This window comes from Vanacampus margaritifer, chromosome 10 (assembly GCF_051991255.1).
Source record: "Vanacampus margaritifer isolate UIUO_Vmar chromosome 10, RoL_Vmar_1.0, whole genome shotgun sequence".
Lineage (NCBI taxonomy): Eukaryota > Metazoa > Chordata > Actinopteri > Syngnathiformes > Syngnathidae > Vanacampus > Vanacampus margaritifer.
The window spans coordinates 17,392,284-17,411,869 of NC_135441.1; the positions used below are offsets into that span (position 1 = coordinate 17,392,284).

The 19,586-nt window shown below is 38.1% G+C and overlaps 2 protein-coding genes across 2 annotated transcripts in view; one reads left to right on the forward strand and one right to left on the reverse strand.

The window, feature by feature from the left end:
* Positions 1-1,279, reverse strand: part of pdgfrb (platelet-derived growth factor receptor, beta polypeptide) — a 33,743-nt gene extending 32,464 nt beyond the window's left edge. Inside the window, exon 1 of the mRNA XM_077578315.1 lies at positions 638-1,279. The gene's annotated coding sequence lies outside the window, so the exon portion shown is untranslated. The remainder of the gene's footprint in view (positions 1-637) is intronic.
* Positions 1,280-8,842: 7,563 nt separating this feature from the next.
* On the forward strand, positions 8,843-15,290 carry cdx1a (caudal type homeobox 1a). The gene is made up of 3 exons (XM_077578464.1): positions 8,843-9,476; positions 13,814-13,962; positions 14,937-15,290. The coding sequence occupies exons 1-3, from the start codon at positions 9,137-9,139 to the stop codon at positions 15,135-15,137; spliced, it is 690 nt and encodes a 229-aa protein (XP_077434590.1). The 5' UTR covers positions 8,843-9,136; the 3' UTR covers positions 15,138-15,290.
* The last annotated feature ends 4,296 nt before the right edge of the window (positions 15,291-19,586 follow it).

Here is a 19,586-nt window from a genome sequence, read left to right on the forward strand (position 1 = left end):
GATGAGCCATTTTCTCTGACCCGGCGCTGTGTTCAGGTGCTGAACATGTGTCGGGCGAAGAAAAATATGCATGCCGCGTGCGTCCCGGGCCATTAAACAGCTCACATTTCCATAGTGTTACTCCCTTCAGGTGGTAAAAGCTTCTTTTGTGATTAACACAAAGCAGCGATGTTATCAAGGATGCCAGGTTGGATCTCATCTTTCCTTAAGCTGTTTGGGTCAAGCCATTGAAGAACAAAACGGCGAGGATTGTGGGTTCGCTCGGGCGACTGAGGAGTGTTTGCGCAAACAAACGCTTTAGGGAAAAGACACAAAAAGTGCAATGATGCCGGTGTTGTCCAACCACAGGACACTTTGTGAAACGAGTTCTCTCGGCGAGAAGATAAACATTGTAAAAAGGCGCAGTGCGAAAAGGGGGTGTCTATGCAAAGAGACGCAAGTCGCTAACATGTTGACGTTTGAACAAGTTCGATTGTAAGTCTGTTGTGTGCGCATTCTCAAATATATGGGCAACAAATATCACTGGTGCGAATACTATGGCAGTTTTGACTTGCCTAAAGTTTGTCTTCGAGGGTTCAACTCATCGTTAAGGTGTCACTAACAATAACAGGCGACATACACGATGACAAGCACTTACCTTCCCGAAGATCCCGAAAACCAGGACGAGCCTCCACTCTTCTTCTTCTCTAAGTATCCAGACGTGATCTCCTCCTTCTCTTCCTCTCGAAATGAGAGGAGAGACTTCCAGCTGCTCGTCTCTACAGGGGCTGCTGCTTCAGATGTAGAGATGTCTCAGATGTTCAGAATCCGACTCTGAGGGGGCTGTGAGGTTAATCTGCGCTGTCCCGGGAGCCTGTTGGAGGATGGATGCCTCAGAAGCGGGCTGTTTGGATAGTCAAATCACAGCACCGCAGGGGGGGGGACCCCTTTCCTCTGTCTCAAAGAGTTATGCTTAAAAAAAAAGAAAAAGGAAAAAGAAGTTCTCAATGGAGACACACATATACACTCTATTTCCCAGACACGTTCACACGAGAGGGGAGAGTGTCAGTGGTTCGGACCTGCTGGAGCTCGAGGAGGCAGGGGAGGGGGGGAGGGGGAGGGTGCCGGGAGAGGGGAGGGGAACTAAAAGCAAGAGAGGGAAGTTTTAAAAGTAAAAGGAGGCAAAGTAAGGGAGAGCTAAAAAAAAAAATACAGACTGGATTGTGTGTAACAGTCAGTGGTCATTTGTTTTGAATGGCGAGAAGCTTGGAGGTGAAGTGAGACGGTCCCAGTTGGCAGCAACAATCTGGACCGCATCAAGCCCTCCATAAAACAACAAACACAATGAAAAGGAGAGGGAGAGGAGGAGAGAAAGAGGTCCAGGCAGGGAGAGGCGGGGGGGGGGGGGGGGGGTTGGCAGAGTTGGTGGTGGCCTGCTTGGGAAACAAACAGGGATCATGTCTCAGTTTCACAGGGAAATAAGCTCTTCCACTTTCAAAACAACACCGTTCAAATCAGGTGTCTTTTCCTACGTACGGTGAGTGTAGCAAGTCGAGCTAATAGATGGCAGGTTTTTAAAATGTAAATAAAAGAGAGCAAGAACTTTTTCTTTTTCTAGAATTCCATATTATACTCTAAAAACAGTTGGGTAAAAAATAACCCAATTATGGGTCAAAAATGGACTGATCCGCCACTTTGAGTCAATAAATGGGTCTTTTAGTATAAAAAAACTCATAAATATTGGTCAGATCCTTTACTTGGATCAAAAAATTGGGTCATTTGGTATAAACAACCCAGAAAGTCGGGTCAAATGGACCCATAAAGTGGATCGGTCCATTTTTTGAGCCATAATTGGGTTAATTTTGACCCAACTGTTTTTAAGAGTGTCAAGCCACAAACTTTCTAGGTGATGTCACATCAAATCGGCCTTTTGAGATTTTCAAAAGATGATCTTCAGGACTCAAAGAAGGGAAACAATGTCCCTAACAGACCAAAGCCACAAAAAGAAGAAACAGAGCTCAAAGTCCTGAATCTTAGATAAACCCTCTTGGCAGGTGAAATGAGGTTGTTTACTTTGTGGTTCCAAGAAGACGATTGAATGCTTCTCTGTATGGCAGCCTGATCTTGGAAGTGCGTTCATTTGCACTTCGTTTTTTTTCGTGCACACGGCGTCTGATGCTGCCAAAAGTGAATCACCCATCTGAAAACGTCTCGACTGTTCATTGAGCCGAGAGACAGCTGCAGCCGGGTTTCCTTTGCCACATGCTGCCCGAACTATGTTTTTCCAAAAATTGACCAATTGTCTATCTCGCCACTTATCCCACATGGCACAGTCTTAATAAAGAACTGTGTAGTGCACACAACAGGCAGAAATTCCTGCAGCTCTTTTACGGTTGCTTCCCTTGTTGTCTTTTCATGAATTTGGGAGGCATGTCCAGTTCATTTAGACTACAACATATGCAAAATACTGGAAGCTCTTTTGTCTGGCTGATGAGTTTTGACAGTATAAAAAAAGAAATGACAATTCAACAAAAAATGTTAAACTGTTGAACACAGACAAAATTCTTACCACCTCAAATCATTCAGTTTGACCACCTATGTAAAAGATTCTTCGACCTCGGCGCAAAAACGCACACGGACATATTTAACAACATGATGATCAGTGCTGAGGTGCCCTTGAGCAAGATATACAATACGAGGACCATTAAAGTCTTAGGCTATCCCAGGGGTGGCCAAGTTCGGTCCTCGAGAGCCACTGTCCAGCCTGTTTTCCATGTCTCCCTTCTTCAGCCCAGCTGAATCGAATGATCAGCTCATCAAGACGCTTTGCAGAAGCATGATAACGATCTGATCATGAATCAGGTGTGATAGTGGAGAGAAACATGGAAAACAGGCTGCATAGTGGCTCTCGAGGACCGAACTTGGTCACCCCTGGGATATTCTTTCACTTCACTAAGACCTGACATTTTAAATCTGTTTGGAGACATTTCCAGTCCACCTCAACACACATTAAATATCTTTCCTCTTATCTGTCGTTTTCTCTTTCAAAAGCAGACTTGTGGATGACTGAAGGTTGCTTTGTCGAAGTCTTTTTTTTTTGTAATGGCAGGGGCGAGAACAGAAAGGGGCTAAATTGGACAGAAACCATGTTGTCCTCTAATTGTGAGAGCAATTCTTCAGGCCCTGCAGGGATTAATCAGAGAGTGTGCAAGAACCCCTTCATTACATAGGAGGGTAACAACACAGCACACCCACTGTAATCCTTTCTGGAACTCCACGTAATGGGCAAGCAACACAAACACAGCCATCCGTCTAGCGCTTACCCTGTTAACCAAAGTCTCACCAAAATTCACTTTGACAAACCAACATTCACAACGATGGACAATTTCCATCAAGCTAACATGAATGTTTTTGGAATGTGAGAAGAATCCATGAAAGCATAGGGGAAACTCGACAAAGGATGGCCGAAGCAAACCAAATATGCAAACCAAAGAAATTCATAAATCGCATGCAATGTATGTAAAGCTCAATGTCGCAATGTCACTTAGACAATAAAAAAATTTAGAAGAAAGAAAGAAAGCTCAACTTGCAAGTCTGGCTCGCAATGTAACTTAGACAATTAAAATTTTTAGAAGAAAGAAAGAAAGAAAGAAAGAAAGAAAGAAAGAAAGAAAGAAAGAAAGAAAGAAAGAAAGAAAGAAAGAATGAAGGAAGGAAAGAAAGAAAGAAAGAAAGAAAGAAAGAAAGAAAGAAAGAAAGAAAGAAAGAAGGAAGGAAAGAAAGAAAGCTCAACTTGCAAGTCTGGCTCGCAATGTAACTTAGAAAATTAACATTTTTAGAAGAAAGAAAGAAACAAAGAAAGAAAGGAAGAAAGAAAGAAGGAAGGAAGGAAGGAAGGAAGGAAAGAAAGAAAGAAAGAAGGAAGGAAGGAAGGAAAGAAAGAAAGCTCAACTTGTAAGTCTGGCTCACAATGTAACTTAGACAATTAAAATTTTTAGAAGAAAGAAAGAAAGAAAGAAAGAAAGAAAGAAAGAAAGAAAGAAAGAAAGAAAGAAAGAAAAAAAGAAAGATTTGATTTTGATTTTGAAAAAATACATTTAAATAGACAAAAAAATAAAATGCTTTCACAGCAGAACATCACTAAAACACAGCACCTCTTCATTCACATCGCACAGTGCCCCGTTAACAGTCCACATGTCACAAAAACTCTCCAGATCTCCTGCTCTCTTGTAAAAACTAAAATCAATAAAAAGTCTGGACTTTATCAACTTTTTACACAGAAACGTGGGATCAACTTCTGCCCCATCGTCAACTTTCCTTTTTCGGGACAACCACACACCCATCTTGGCCTGGCTCAAAACAAAGTTTAAAACACGGCTTTCCCTCTTGATCTGGCCCTTGTGGTTAAAACCATAAATAAAACAGTGCTTGTGAAAAGCTACTTTACATAGAGTAAAAACCCTATCGACAAAATCAAAAACATATCGTAAACGCTCGCATTGATAGAAACAGTGAAATACTGTTTCCCTGTGCCCACAGAAGGGGCAGGTATCCGCAACGGCTGGATTTATCGCGGATATATAGGAGTTTACGGCCACGATGCCGTGGAGGACCCGCCACTGAACATCACCGTGTTTCTTGACCACTGGGGCCTTGTATAAGGTGCCCCAAGCTGGCTTCAGTTTTTCGTCTATGACTCTCCTCCATGGAGTGTCCAAGCGTCCGGTAAGTTTGTTTCTGTGTAGAGTCTTGACCATTGTTCGGTAAAATTGTTTTCCGGGCGCGGCTCCCAAAGAAACTGCTGGAATGTTCTCCAGCACCGCCGCAGTCACCCAAGTCTGGGAGCAGGCCGATGTGGGGGAAGCCGTCCTCTGGGTTCGGCGTTAGGGAACCACTGCCATACAGACTGAGGAGGGAGCGCTCATGTCCAGCCAGTCTTCTTTTCCAGTGGTTTAGCAGCTGTGCAGAAGAAAGAAAGAAAGAAGGAAGGAAGGAAAGAAAGAAGGAAGGAAGGAAGGAAAGAAAGAAAGAAAGAAAGAAGGAAGGAAGGAAGGAAAGAAAGAAAGCTCAACTTGCAAGTCTGGCTCGCAATGTAACTTCGACAATTAACATTTTTAGAAGAAAGAAAGAGAGAAAGGAAGAAAGAAAGAGGGAAGGAAAGAAAGAAAGAAAGCTCAACTTGCAAGTCTGGCTCGCAATGTCACTTAGACCATTTAAATTTTTAGAAGGAAGAAAGAAAGAAGGAAGGAAGGAAAGAAAGAAAGCAAGAAAGAAAGAAAGAAAGAAAGAAGGAAGGAAAGAAAGAAAGCTCAACTTGCAAGTCTGGCTCGCAATGTCACTTAGACCATTTAAATTTTTAGAAGGAAGAAAGAAAGAAGGAAGGAAGGAAAGAAAGAAAGCAAGAAAGAAAGAAAGAAAGAAAGAAGGAAGGAAAGAAAGAAAGCTCAACTTGCAAGTCTGGCTCGCAATGTCACTTAGACCATTTAAATTTTTAGAAGAAAGAAAGAAAGAAGGAAGGAAGGAAAGAAAGAAAGCAAGAAAGAAAGAAAGAAGGAAGGAAGGAAGGAAAGAAAGAAGGAAGGAAGGAAAGAAAGAAAGCTCAACTTGCAAGTCTGGCTCGCAATGTCACTTAGACAATTTAAATTTTTAGAAGAAAGAAAGAAGGAAGGAAAGAAACAAACAAACAAAGAAAAGAAACAACAACAATGAACGTAACCTTAAATTAAATATTCTTATATATGTATTCTATTTATTTATTTTTTTGTCACATTGTTCACATCAACAATTAAAATATAGGCGAATCTTTTAGTTTGGGTTCTTATTTTTATATGTGATTCCAGAGGAGTCTATAAACCTCACCTCACGTCACGCTATACCATAGGTGTCAAACTCCGGTCCTCGAGGGCTGCAGTCCTGCAGGTTTTGGATGTTTTCTTCTTCCAACACAAGCTGATTCCGTCAGCAGGATCGTTATCAGGCTTATGCGCCGCTTGCTGATGAGCTGATTATATATCAGCTGTGTTGGAGAACGGAAACATCTAAAACCTGCAGGACTGCGGAAGTTAAATACATATTATTTGATGATGATATTCTGTATGTAAACACAAAGGCTAAACTTTCAATCTTGTCATCTTTGGTGGCTCTGTGGTGACATATCAAGATTATAATAGTTTTGGATTTTTAATTAGTTTTGACTAAAATTCTGTTAGTTTTAAAGCAGGTTAGTTAGGTTTTATTTTTATTTTTTATTTCCCGCAAAAATGTTTTGTTATAATTCAGCTTTTATTTGTTTTAGTATTCGTTTTATTTTACTTTTTTAAATATGGAGTATTCGTCTAGCGTGAGATTAAAATTGTTTTAATTAAATCAACTGCAATTCACAAACACCCATTTAACCTTCCCTCGTTTTGAACAGAACTCCAAAATCTCATGCATGATAATAATTTATATTAATTTCGATATAATTCTAGTTAGCTTTAGCTAGTTTTATAAATGTAAGATGCAATTTCAGTTATTTTTCATTTTTTGAAAAAACTTTTTTTTTTGTTAACGAAAATTAAGTTTCCATTTTGAATATATATATATACATATATATATATATTCATTAGTTTTCAGTAGCCCTTTATGCCCAAGCAATACTGAGGTTCGATGTTTGAATCTCGATTCCAGACTGTGTGGAGTTGTTTACATTTTCTCCTAGTGTTTGGGTGAGTTGTCTTTGAGTACTTTGGCTCCGCCCACATTCCCAAAACATGCTTATTAGGTTAATTGAAGACTCAAAATGTTCTGTAGGTGTTATTGTGAATGTGAATGATTGTTTGTCTGACAGATGGGAAACGCTCCATCTGATCTAATCAAGACAAGCTCTTGAAATGGGTAGTTGAAAACATTTAAAGTGTGTTTTGACATTTTGTCAACTCTCTGCTGCACCTTACGCCCAAATTCCTCTTGTCTCCATGTTGCCTTATTTGACACTACAGCTACCAAATGTGGAGGAATAAATCAATGAACTGCATGTACTGATATATACATTATAATATACATTATAATCTGAGGCAGTGCCCTGTAATGGACATTAAGTGTTTAATGTTTGCCGGCTCTCGGTCGACTGCGAGGGGAAAAGGTGAGGCTGGAGGACGGCAGCGGATGTTTCTCGTCAACTCCAGCTGCTCTCTAACATATGTAAGCTCTTAGTTTTGGTGAAAAGAGCACACAAAGCTCTTATTAGTTCAACCTTCTGAGCACTTGAACCAGCCTAGAAACAAATGGGTGGAAACACCGTTTACGTTGCATACATACACATAGAATTCCTTGTCACAAAGCCCATTTTAAGATTAATATTGAGAATTTATAGACACTGAAAAAGGGGAAGTTCTGGGGTTCATTCAAGCGGCAACGAAGGATTGGATAATACTGTGAAAGTATTTATAGTTGAAGGGGTACACTTGGCCAGCTGTCATGTACGTTCATGTACGTTTCTTTATTTTTAGCAAGGTTGTGTTTATTTAACAGCTGTGTGATGTAACATTGTAGTTGCTCTCTTTTGGGGATACTGAATGTTTATGTTGCTTTAACATACAGGCTTTTAGCACTTGCGCTGCTGCCATTAACACAAAACTATCTTCCGCTTGCTGTTAAAGATGATCGTAAGTGTTTGGACCGCATTATGAATATTGAATGAATGTTTGGTAGCTGTAGATGGTTCTATAGATGAATGTGAAAAGTGACATAATAGTTGTGGGAAAGTACCAAAGGGGTATTTGCGTTCAAATAATTGGGACCGGCAGTTTTGTGACTCAAAAGGCTGTGATCCTTCATCTGGCCTTTTTGTGTATTTTGCTGCCCTCTTGTGGCAAAAACATTATTTCCCTTTTTTTCCTGTTTACATGCACCTCTTAATTATTAATGAAGTGTCAGATGGGGGTTATGTTGATATCGATGAAGCCCACCACATTGATCTAAATGAAAATTTTAGGGTAATTTTGGATTAATTTAGTCAGGATTCTAAAAACTGGAGGTATGTTTATTTTGTATTCCGCCCTGACATGGTTTAACAGTAGCCGTGCTTAATTTCTCAGTGTTTATATCTTATGTATAAGTCAGAGTTATATTATGCATACAAACTTCAGTTTATGATCACGACACTTTAACTATAGCCACAATAAAACACTGCTCAGGGTAACTATCAGCAACAAGAACTATACAGCAGAGCAGTTACAGGGAGCTGTAATTTTACTTTCACTCTTAGCAGACCTTTTGCCCCTTTATCAAACTTTAATTACTTCCGCCGTCTAACGAACAAATCACACTTTTTTACTGATGCATTTGATGCAGTTGAAAGTTCAAAAGCTCCAACGCAAAACTATATATGTGCTTTTACTACATTTGTGCTAAATATATCATTGAATTCTGTGTAATCACATAGCAATAAAATCGAATTGTTTTTTTATTGTATTTACATGCTATATGCAGTCAATATAAAAAGTCTACACACCCCTGTTCAGATGCTAGGTTTATGTAAAAAGGAGACCAAGAAATAAATAATTTCCAAAGTTTTTCCACCATTATTGTACTTAGATTGTAAGATTTTGAAAATATGGGGGAAAAAAAACTTGAGTAATGTGGTTGCAAAAGTGTGCACACCCTCATAACCGGGATGTGTTTGTGTTCAGCATTAATCAGTCACATTGAAATTCATGTTAAATGGAAGTCAGCAAACATCTGCCACCATTTAAATTGCTTCTGATTAAAGCACACATTTTATCAGTTCTAGTAGTCGTAACACAATTTTCAAAACAATGCAGTGCTGTTCTCACCCAAACTACAACAACAAAATTCAGTCCTGTTTGGATCTCAGCTTAAGGTCAGGTCAATGCACTCCCGTTGCTTACAAGAGCAGGCCAGGTGAGTTTCAGGTAAGGCGTGACGTCATCATGGTACTTTTGAACTCCTCGGCTGTAAATCTATAAAGGTGTGTACTTGCTGCTCAGGTAGCCGGTCGTTGTATGAATGTGTGTGTGTGTGTGTGTGTGTGCTCATGTGTGTGTGGAACTTGAGTGGAGGGAAAACAAGCGGTATTGAAGTTGCTGGGAATAAACACCTAAAATGTTTCGGGAGGTTTGAGTGGTTTACCTGAGAGAGGCTGCTGGTCGCCAGCATGTACCCGAACACCCAGCCGACCAGGGTCCCGGCCCAGACGCTGCCGATCAACAGTCAGTACATCGCGCCTGGCTATGAGTTTCCTACTTACCATCACATGTCGGGAGTCGCCGACCCGTCAGCAAGCGCCTGGAATCCCGTTTACCGCGAGGAATACCCCTTCAGCTTCACGGGTTCGAGCCCTGGTGCAGGGCAGGTGAACTTCAACTCAGCAGAACTGAACGGCGTGCCCACCGCCCCTGGAGGAGGAGGCCTCAACCCCTACCACCTTTTCTCCAATCAGGACCCCTTTTGCCGGAGGAGACCGCATGAGCCCGTCAAGATCCCGGCACCTGCAGGTTTGGCTTCTTCATCATGAGACATGAAAGTTAATGTTTTCCTTGAGCTTTTATTTATTTAGGTAGTGACAATGAGTGGTTTTTAAAAAGGATAAATATTGACATACTATCAGGACCACAAGAGGCTCTCTCATTCAAGCATCAATGTGCCGTGAGTGCTATGGGAAATTGTCCAATTGCGCTTAAGTTGTCGGAAAATTATTATTTTTTACAACAGAAAATGTTATCTTTGAATGAGCAAAAACAACATTCTCTTCCACGAGGTGGAAATTGAATAATATGTGAGTTGGCTATACTGATGGGACTACTTTGCAATAATCACATTACTAATCTGCTTTAAATATAAGGTACACAGCAAGTTTGATACCAAACTTAAGTAGCTCGAGAGGAAATGTACTCTTGTTACATCACTATCAACACAAGAAAATATTGATTGTAAAAAAAAAAGAAAAGAAAAAGAAAATATTGATTGTAGATATATCTATTTGTCTTCTACAATTTCCAAATGATTAATACCATACCATATTCTGGTGTGTGCAATATGTACGGCACACAGCAACATTTCTGAAGTAAAAAACAAACAAAGCAAAAACTACATGGAATGGCTTTTTATCACTGGTAATACGTATAAATATATATTTTTTAGAGGGCGGGGGCAATATCCAGAGGAAAAAAAATAGCAAATTTGCCACTTTATAAACTCGCAAATTTCAACTTTATAACGTAGATTTGCGAGAAAAAAACCTCAGAAACTTACGAGAAATACGCGTAGTGTAGCTGTAGTCTAATCATGTGAGGATTTGTTGGTGGTTAATGGGACACTGTTTATAAAATGAAAAAGCAGGACGCACACTGATTCGTTCTTAAATTAAAACTTTACTCGTCATTCACCGCAGCCAGTGCGACAACACTTCCTGATCCCCTATCAGCTGACTATCACTCTCCAATCAGATGCTAGCATACCATAGGTACCGGTAAAATGCAAGTGAATGACGGAGAGCAGCAGATTCGACACATCAATTTAGATAAGTGTATTTCTCGTAAGTTTTTGATTTTTTCCTCACAAATCTGCCATATATAAAGAGGCAAATTTGGCATTTTATAAACTCGAGTTTATAAAGTGCCAAATTCGCCCTCCCCCAAAAAGTTTTTTTCATATGTGGCCCTAATAGGCCGTTGTAGTAAAGCAATGGTATTTGTGTAAGGAATTTTGTGCCCGTTGTGGAGTTGGCCTCCCACAGGGCTCCTTACAAGGAAGGACCGCCACTGTTGCCTGTCAATTTTGAAGACACAAAAAATTTTGTACCGTTTTAAAGTATCCTGCTATCTTCTATCTTAAATTACAACATTCTAATTATATATAAATATAAGAAATTGGATTTGCATGTGTTGAAAAAATAAATAGTTTTGGACATGAAAAAAATTATAAAAATAACTGAATAGATTTTGTCATTTGCCCCTTTGTTTACTTTTAAGCAACATTAAAATAATAGAAATTCAAATTCACACATGGACCACAATTGGGGTGCAATTTCCAAATTGCTCACGTCACATGTGCAGCCGATTCCGTCATCCACTGGGGAGATCTTGCACTTTACCTGGATAAATGCACTTTACGCTCGTAAATCTCATGCACGGATCCCAGCGAGTCGATTTCTGCTTTTGCAATGTCAATAACTGTGTTCACCTGATTTTAAAGAGGATGAGGGGAGTCAAACGATGCAAGCACTGTTCTGAATTGGGTGTAAATTATTTCACAAGATTACGTCACAAAGTAGCAATAAAGATGTCTTCTTTTTTTTTAAACTGCCATTGACGGCTATAGACGTCAAAAATTAATTTGAACTATTTCTATTAGTTTAACATTTTTCCCACTTTTGTCAACAAGAGTATGAAAACCTAGATTTTTTTTTTATTGTATTAGAACAGATATAAAATTTGTGATTAATCATGAGTTAACTAGTAAATTGCAATTAATTATGATTAAAAACGGTATTCGCCTGATGCCCCTAATTTTAATAATTTTCTTTTTTTTTTAAATAAAAAAATAATAAAAATTTGAAAAAAAATATTTATTATTATTATTATTATTATTTACAATTATTTTTTATTTTATTATTTTATTAAAACTTAGTGTCAGGTGATTAAAATTTTTTATCGTAATTAAAAATCATGACTTCACTTGTTAACTCACGATTAATCACAAATTTTCTATCTGTTCAAAACGTACAAAAAAAAATCTAGGTTTACTTACTCTTTAACAAAAGTGGAAAAAAAAATTTAACTAATAGAAATAGTTAAAATAAATTAATGACGTCTATAGCCGTCAATGGCAGTGAATGAGTTAATACCATCAGCACTAAATAGATCACCTGTCCTGTACTATATGTTGCTGTCTGCACATGCCCAATGTGAAGCATGCTGTCTATGCATAGTGCCATAATAATACAAATTACTCACTTATTTGCTCAAGGTTTAAGGTCGGGACGTTATTTTTAAACTACTTCCCATGACAGGCACGAATGCTTGTTTTCATGAACGTCAACAATTTCAACATCCACGGGCAAAGTTAAGTCAGAGTGACTGCACACACACTGCACACACACTGCACACACACATCCATCATGCTATCAGCCTCTCCCTTCCGCAAGCTTGTGTGGGATGTCAATGCAAAGCTAACAAAACTGGCGCTGGAGGCTGCTCAAGGGTCGTTCCACACCCACTCTGTCCACCGGGGGCGAGCGCAAGGGTGACAACCAGGCGAGATAATGCGGCTTAGAGGGGCCGCAGTGCGCAGACCTTCTGGGCCTCCCTCACGTCTGCGTGTCCCTCCCGCGTACCCGTTTGCTCTACTTTGATCGATGTCGTCACGCAGGCAAGATTTCCCGATCAATAACTGACTCGCCCATTTCTGTGAATGTGCGTGTCAATGAATAGCTGCCTGTGCAAACAAGTATGTAACGGGTTCACAGTGATAAGGAAAAGCCTTTCCATTAGATAAAGTTACCGGTAAGTTTGATTAATAGAACTGATGAGTCTTTAAGTGGCGCCTGAACTTGAACGTGGCACCAGAAAAAACTCAAAATGTCAAAATAGTCGCCTACTTGGCTACTCGTGTGACTCACTGTTGTCAGTCTGTTTGTCTTTCATTTATTCTATAATTAATATAGACAAGAGGGTAAATTGTGAAATTATTGTGTACAAATAAATAAACTTGTCGTGTATGACATCCTTAGTGCTGTTTTTGTTATGTCTTTAATTGGTCCACAAAATGTTTTAAGAACCTGGCTTTGATATTTAATACGGAGTAGTGTTGAGTGTAAATGAACACATCGCACAATACTTTTGAGAGCTGTTTTTAGAGAACAGTAACGTGACTGCTATTATCAAGGAATTGGACCATAAATACAAATGGCTGCAAAATATGTAATACATTTTAATTTTTCATAATAGTTCATTTTAATTTAATTTGTTTTGTTTTGTTTGTCTTTAGGGTAGGTTGATAGTTTTTATTAGTTGTTATGTTTTCGAAAAATATCCATTACAGTTACATTTTTATTAGTTTTAGGATTAGTTTTAGTTCTTAAAATATATAGATGATTTGTCATCTGCAAGATAAAAAAAAAAAAATCACTATGTGTTGTGTAATAATGTAAACTACAATTCTCAAATGACTGTTTGACCTTCCTTCGTCTGTTTGGATGTACAGTAATATACAAATAAATACATTTAAAATGTATGATAATAATTGACAAAGACGAAAATGATGGCTGTTTTGCTATCTACTTAGTTCTATTGACGCAAGATGTAGTTACAGTCAGTTTTGATTCTATTTTCTTTTGTTAATGGAAATGGTTTTTCTTTTTCAATTTTCATTTTAGTTATTTCATTCGCTTTTTGTTAATTAATAACCTTGATTGATGCGAATTCAAGAAGCTTTGTAATTGCCTATAAATGGCACTAAATGGTGTCAAAGCACCCCCCCCCCATCCCCATTAGACAAGACCATGGCCTACACAAAGTGCTTCTGGAACTATGGGACACAAATGATTGCTCACAAATTCTGCCTAGCAACAGGTGACGGCAACTGATGAGTGAAATTATTACTCCCATTATCCATCTATCCATGTTCCTAACTGCTTATTTTTTTATATTTAATATGTAGTAGTGTAGTGATTTGAAATCAAAAATAATATCCAAAGAAAAAGTGCAATCCTGTTTTTAGAGTAATTTCTTATGCTGATCCTATTAATGCAATTGTCAAAAATCTCTGGGTGGGGGGGGGGTAATCAGTTTTGCATTATGGTGAATAATTGTACCTGTTTTATATGTTTTAGGAGGAAAGACTCGCACAAAGGAAAAATACAGGGTGGTGTACACAGACCACCAGCGCCAGGAGCTGGAGAATGAGTTTCAGTACAACCACTACATCACAATGAGGCGCAAATCTGAGCTCTCCATGACACTGAACCTCTCCGAAAGACAGGTGAGAGCCATTGCAATTTGTCCTAAAATGCGATTCTACAGGTTAATGCTTTACATTCGAAGATGGTTATGTCTGATATTTGGATTTGGAATGGATTTGTTTGCAGTGTCACTTCTTTTCAATCTATCTTTTAAAAGATAGATCATTTGAATACAGTAGAGATAAATGAACCATTCTTTTTTATGAAAGACAGTAAAAAAAAAAAATCTGCTTCAATTAGATTTGTTCACTCACAAAACACTTTTACTTTTAGTCTTTTAAAGAGGAAGTCCACCTTAAACATTTCTTGACAATAATATGTTATATATGACCTCACTAGTCTAAACAAAAATCGAGCCGTTTTCATCCATCTCAGAGGGCGGCCATTTTGCCACTTGCTGCCGACTGAAGATGATATCACAGTTACTCAGGGCTCAGGCAACGACCAATCACAGCTCACCTGTTTTCTGAAGCTGAGCTGTGATTGGTTGTTACCTGAGTCCTGAGCAACTGTGATGCTATTTTCACTCGACAGCAAGTGGCCGCCCCCTGAGATGGATTAAAAACTGGTGCATTTTGCTAAATGACTTCCCATTTAAGCGTCACAAAATTACACCAAACAAATGTGGCATAAGCCCAAATCAATAAGTCATGAATTAGATTACCACGATTATGTAAACAAATCTGTGGCTTTACCACTTTTTTCTTGAAACAATGATACTGTCTGTAAACGTGTGGACTGCATTCCTTAAGCACTGAACTTATCTAGAAACGAAATAAACAATTAATAAAGAAAAAAAAGCCAGCATTTCCAAATTTCAGCCTTTGCAATGTTAAAATTTTATTTTGCCACTACTGTGCTAGGAATATTGTAAATAAAAATGCAAAATGCTACAATAAAAATGGCTTGATCCTGGAAAATGGTGTATAAACAAACTATCTGTATTTATTTAGCTTTCAGTTTTGCCGGTTCTCGTCTTTGCTATCTTTACCAGGTGAAGATCTGGTTTCAGAACAGACGCGCCAAAGAAAGGAAGGTGAACAGGAAGAAGCTGCAAGATTCCCAGCAACCCTCCACCTCCACCTCCACCCCACCTGTGGCCACCGGGTCCAGTGACGGCCACAACGCACCAAGCCCTGGCAGCAACATTCTGTCCAACGCCGTATCGGAAGAATACAAAATGGAGTTCATATGACTGGGAAGGTTTCTTGTTTTTTGTTGTTGTTTTTTTTAAATACAGAATGAGAGATGAATGAAATGGCAAAAATGATAAACTGTGAGCCATTAGCTTGAAATGAACTATTTTTGACAACTTTAATCTGTGAATGTGGATCACTCCACAGTTAGGACTGAGAATTGATAGACGCAAATGCTCACAATTGAGACAAATGTTAAAATTGTGTTTGGCGCTGTTGGAATTGGGTTATCGGTTCAGATATTGTTTATAGGGTGTGCAGTAAAGTCTTTCTTCTGTTTACTATGATTTCAATATGAAACATAATGTGAATTGCACATGAGCCCATCTGGGGATCGTAAAATGTGAAAGCAGACTTGGCAATCATTTTGAGGCAATTAAAATAATATTTTTTTATATTGGAAACAGGAAGAAAGAACTGAGAATCTTCTGTTTAGCACAACTAATAAAAGATCAGCTTTCACATCCATATTGAGGCAGAAAATATCGGCTCAGTCAGTTTAGAAAAAGTGCGGGGTATTGCACGACATTAGATCTGATCACATGACAAATTTCAAACGTTTGGTCTTGTGGAGAATGCGTACAGAATATCGCATTTATTTGAAAGTAAAAAAAAATATTGTGAGAGGAATCGGCCCCAACACGCCCGTGACCCTGGATAAAGGGTGAACTTTTTTTGTGGTAACAGAAGTATGAGACGGACATCAGCCAAATCCTGACGAGCGCTCGCTGATTGCGCAACAACATGTGACTCATGAGCAAGCGGCCTTTACACCTCCACACAATCAAACACACACACACACACACACACACACACACACACACACACACTCACTTTATAATACATAGCAACTGCAGGATTTACTGTAAAACTAGAAAATAAGTTCTCCTTTTTTTTCCCCCTCCTGCATTTTCAAGTACTATACAAGTAAGACAGCTGCAGACTTCTTCAGACACCCTCTTCTGATCTTTCGGTTTAAAAAGAGGAAGGAAAAGTTTCAAAAGTTGGACATTTAGATGCTCACATTGGCCAAGAGACCAACAAGCTATTTTGCTGTTGGATAGTCTTGTGTAAAAAAAAATAATAAAAAAGGATTCACTTTTCCTAATAAAACATGTTTGGCTGAGCGGTACCAAAAGATCGTTGCATTGTTTGTTTTGAGTTCTTTAGAACTATTTGTGCATTTTCGATACCGCTTATCCCAGTGATTTGCAAAGTGTTGCACACTCAAGAGTTATGCGAAATAATCATTGAGTTAAATGTTCAAACTGTTCATATTATAAAAGAGGCTTTAAAAAAAAAATCTAATCCAGAATAGCACATTTGTCAACAATTCAGTTGGATTTAAAGGAGAAGTCAAGTCAAAAGAATTATTTGTAATAATATGTTCAATGAGCCCCCACTAGTCTGAACATGGCATTCTGATTAATATTGTGTTTGCGGAATTTGATTAAAGCAGAAAAATGAACCCTCGCAGGTTAGCGGCCATTTTGTCTCTGTCAACTTAAAATGACATCACAATGCCTAAGGGCTCAGCTTGCGAACATCACATGGCCAAACCCAAGACAACAGGTGAACAGTAATTGGTCATTACCTGAGTTCTGAGCAATGGGATGTCATTTTCAAATCGACAGTAAGTGGCAAAATGGCCGCCACTGAGATGTATTAAAAACAGGTGTATTTTGCTGCTTAGTTAATATTCCATACGCACAATATCAATCGGAATGTTGTGTTTAGACTAGTGGGGGCACATATAACACATTGCTGTAAAAAGTTTTACTTCACCGTATAACTTTTAGGCTCAATGCATTTGCATTCAACTCATTCACTGCCATTGACGGCTATAAACGTCAAAAAATCATTTGAACTATTTCTATTAGTTTAACATTTTCCCCCCCCACTTTTTTTTAACAAAAGTATGAAAACCTAGAATGTTTTTATTGTACATTTAAAACAGATATAAAATTTGTGATTAATCATGAGTTAACTCGTGAAGTCAATTACGATTAAAAAATTGAATCGCCTATTGCCCCTCGTTTTTAATATTCCTTTTTTAAATGAATTAATGGGAGTGAATGAGTTAATCTGTTTTTACTTTTATGAGCAATACATTTGAATATTTTAGTTGACTGTTATTTTCTTTTGATTAAACTCAGTGTTCGATCAAACAAATAAAACAAATACAAATACAAATATACAAATATAAAAATTAAAAAAAGAAATAAAACTGCCATTTTTTTTTTTTAAATTAGCACACATTCTACTATGCCACTGTATTTAATGTTGGCCTTTATCTTTGTATTTTTATCTTCTGTAGTTAGAAAGCTAAGGATTTTTAGATGAAACTTGTAAGAAGTTTACGAATCACTGGCTAATCCTATTCACAGTTGTACGTAACTGATGCCTATGAAATGGCTGAATAAAAAATAGAAAAATAAAATAAGGGGGGAAATGTTTGGGTTGTACAACAGGTAATATAAAATCAATGATTCCCAAAGCATTTATATAAAGATTTAGGCTACATCAAAGAAAAATGCCTTGAGCCACAAATTTGGGTTTATAGGTTTATATCTTTGGCACGGAAGAGTCTGATCACATGAATGTGTCACAATAAACGGTTCAATTTATTTAAATGCCTTTCAGTCAAACATTTTTCAGATTAAGCAGCGCACATTTTCCAAAATTAAAGTTATTTGGATTCAAATGTAAGACGGGAAAAAAATGGCTAAGACAATGCTGCACAATTTGGTGATCTTAACGCAGAAGATGAAGATAACATGGCACAGAACTGTTGGAGCAACTTTATGACACTGGCATTGTGTTATCAATTATTTGCTCGGTAGATTATGTCAGTCAAAAGTTCAACTGAGTTTTAAGGAGAGCGTTCAGTTAAAAATAATCTCAGGTGGGTGATGTTTGAGGACACTACAACGATCACAGACCATAAACATGTTTGATGGGGCTGTGAATCAGCTAAACGGTTGACAGGGATTGCTGAACTTTGACCCCAAATGACCAATCCAAAGCAATCATAGTCTAAAAGTCAAAGAATCAAGTTTCTGCCGTAGCAAAAAAAAAAGAAAAAGAAAAAAAGATTTATATTATTCACACAAACACATTGTGTAACGTGTTATCTCTACATTAAAAATGGGTCAAGTTGCAAAGGGTGATCAAGTTAAAAAAGAAAAAAAAAAAGTCAAGCCTATCATGCCACGGAGAGCAAAGGTTTGACCACGCCCATGACCAAAAGCATAACATGCTAACATACTTATAAAGTTCTCCCTGAATTTCCATACTGTTGAACTGCTTTCACACGATGTTAGAAATGTGGTCTTTGTGCAATAATTGTGGTAAGACTTAATAAGGAACTACTGAGGTGTCTATGATCCTGTTGCTTGTTATTCTTTATTGCTGCATATTTGGAGGACAACACATTCTTCTCAAAAGTGGAGGCTGAAAAAGTATGAAGGAAAGTATTTGAAGAATGAGACTGCACACATTCCATCATATGTTGCTTGACCAAATTTGTAAACATACGTAAAATATAACATTAGCATGGTCAGTAATGCTCACTGTTAGGGGTGGGCGATATGACAATTTTAGATCGTGTGACGAAATGCAGGGCGATCTGTCATTTCTGTGGAAGCGTCTGATGGCGGCGTGAAACATTTCAGCAAAATTTGACCGTCAGCTCCTTTTCTGCCAATGACTGAAAAAGAGCCATGCAGCCTGCCCCTATTTGTCAGCCAATCAGTGTGGTCAAGTAGCGCACACACTTCGCCCACACCCTCCCCCAAAAGTTACCCGTCCATGCCAGAAAACAACACGCTAACGTGCGTAGTTTAGCAAAAAATAAATAAATAAATAAATAAAAGAAAGTCTGTGTTGCATTCAAGGCCCGTTCTGACCATAGGAAACTACATAACCCGCAATCCACTCACATGGGTTGTTAACTTGTTACAGTATTGACCTTTATCTATAAAAGGTGCTTTTTACTGAGCAGTTTGTTTTAACTTTGAGTTTACATGCTCCTTCTCTCTTTTTTTTTTTACCATGACTTTATACCAGCCAAATTTTGTGCACTGTTTAGACATTTTGAATACACTACTTTAAAACAGAACTGTGACCTTTGTTATTGTTTTGCTGCTTTATAATTATTATTATTTTTTACACAAGGTATTTATTATTACAGTGTACGTTTTCACAAAGTAATAAGTGTAGCCTTACGAGCCTAGTATTTATTCAATACGACTCAAATTTAATTTCTATTTCATATTAATTCAAAAAAATCGTGATATAATCGAAATTGTGGTTTTATCATTTAAAAATCGTGATATTGAATTTTTGCAAGACCGCCCACCACCTACTCACTGTTCTACAGTGGACCTATCCATATTCTCATGGTTTCGGGGCTATGGTCAACGGTTTTGCAAACTCTTTCCACTGAT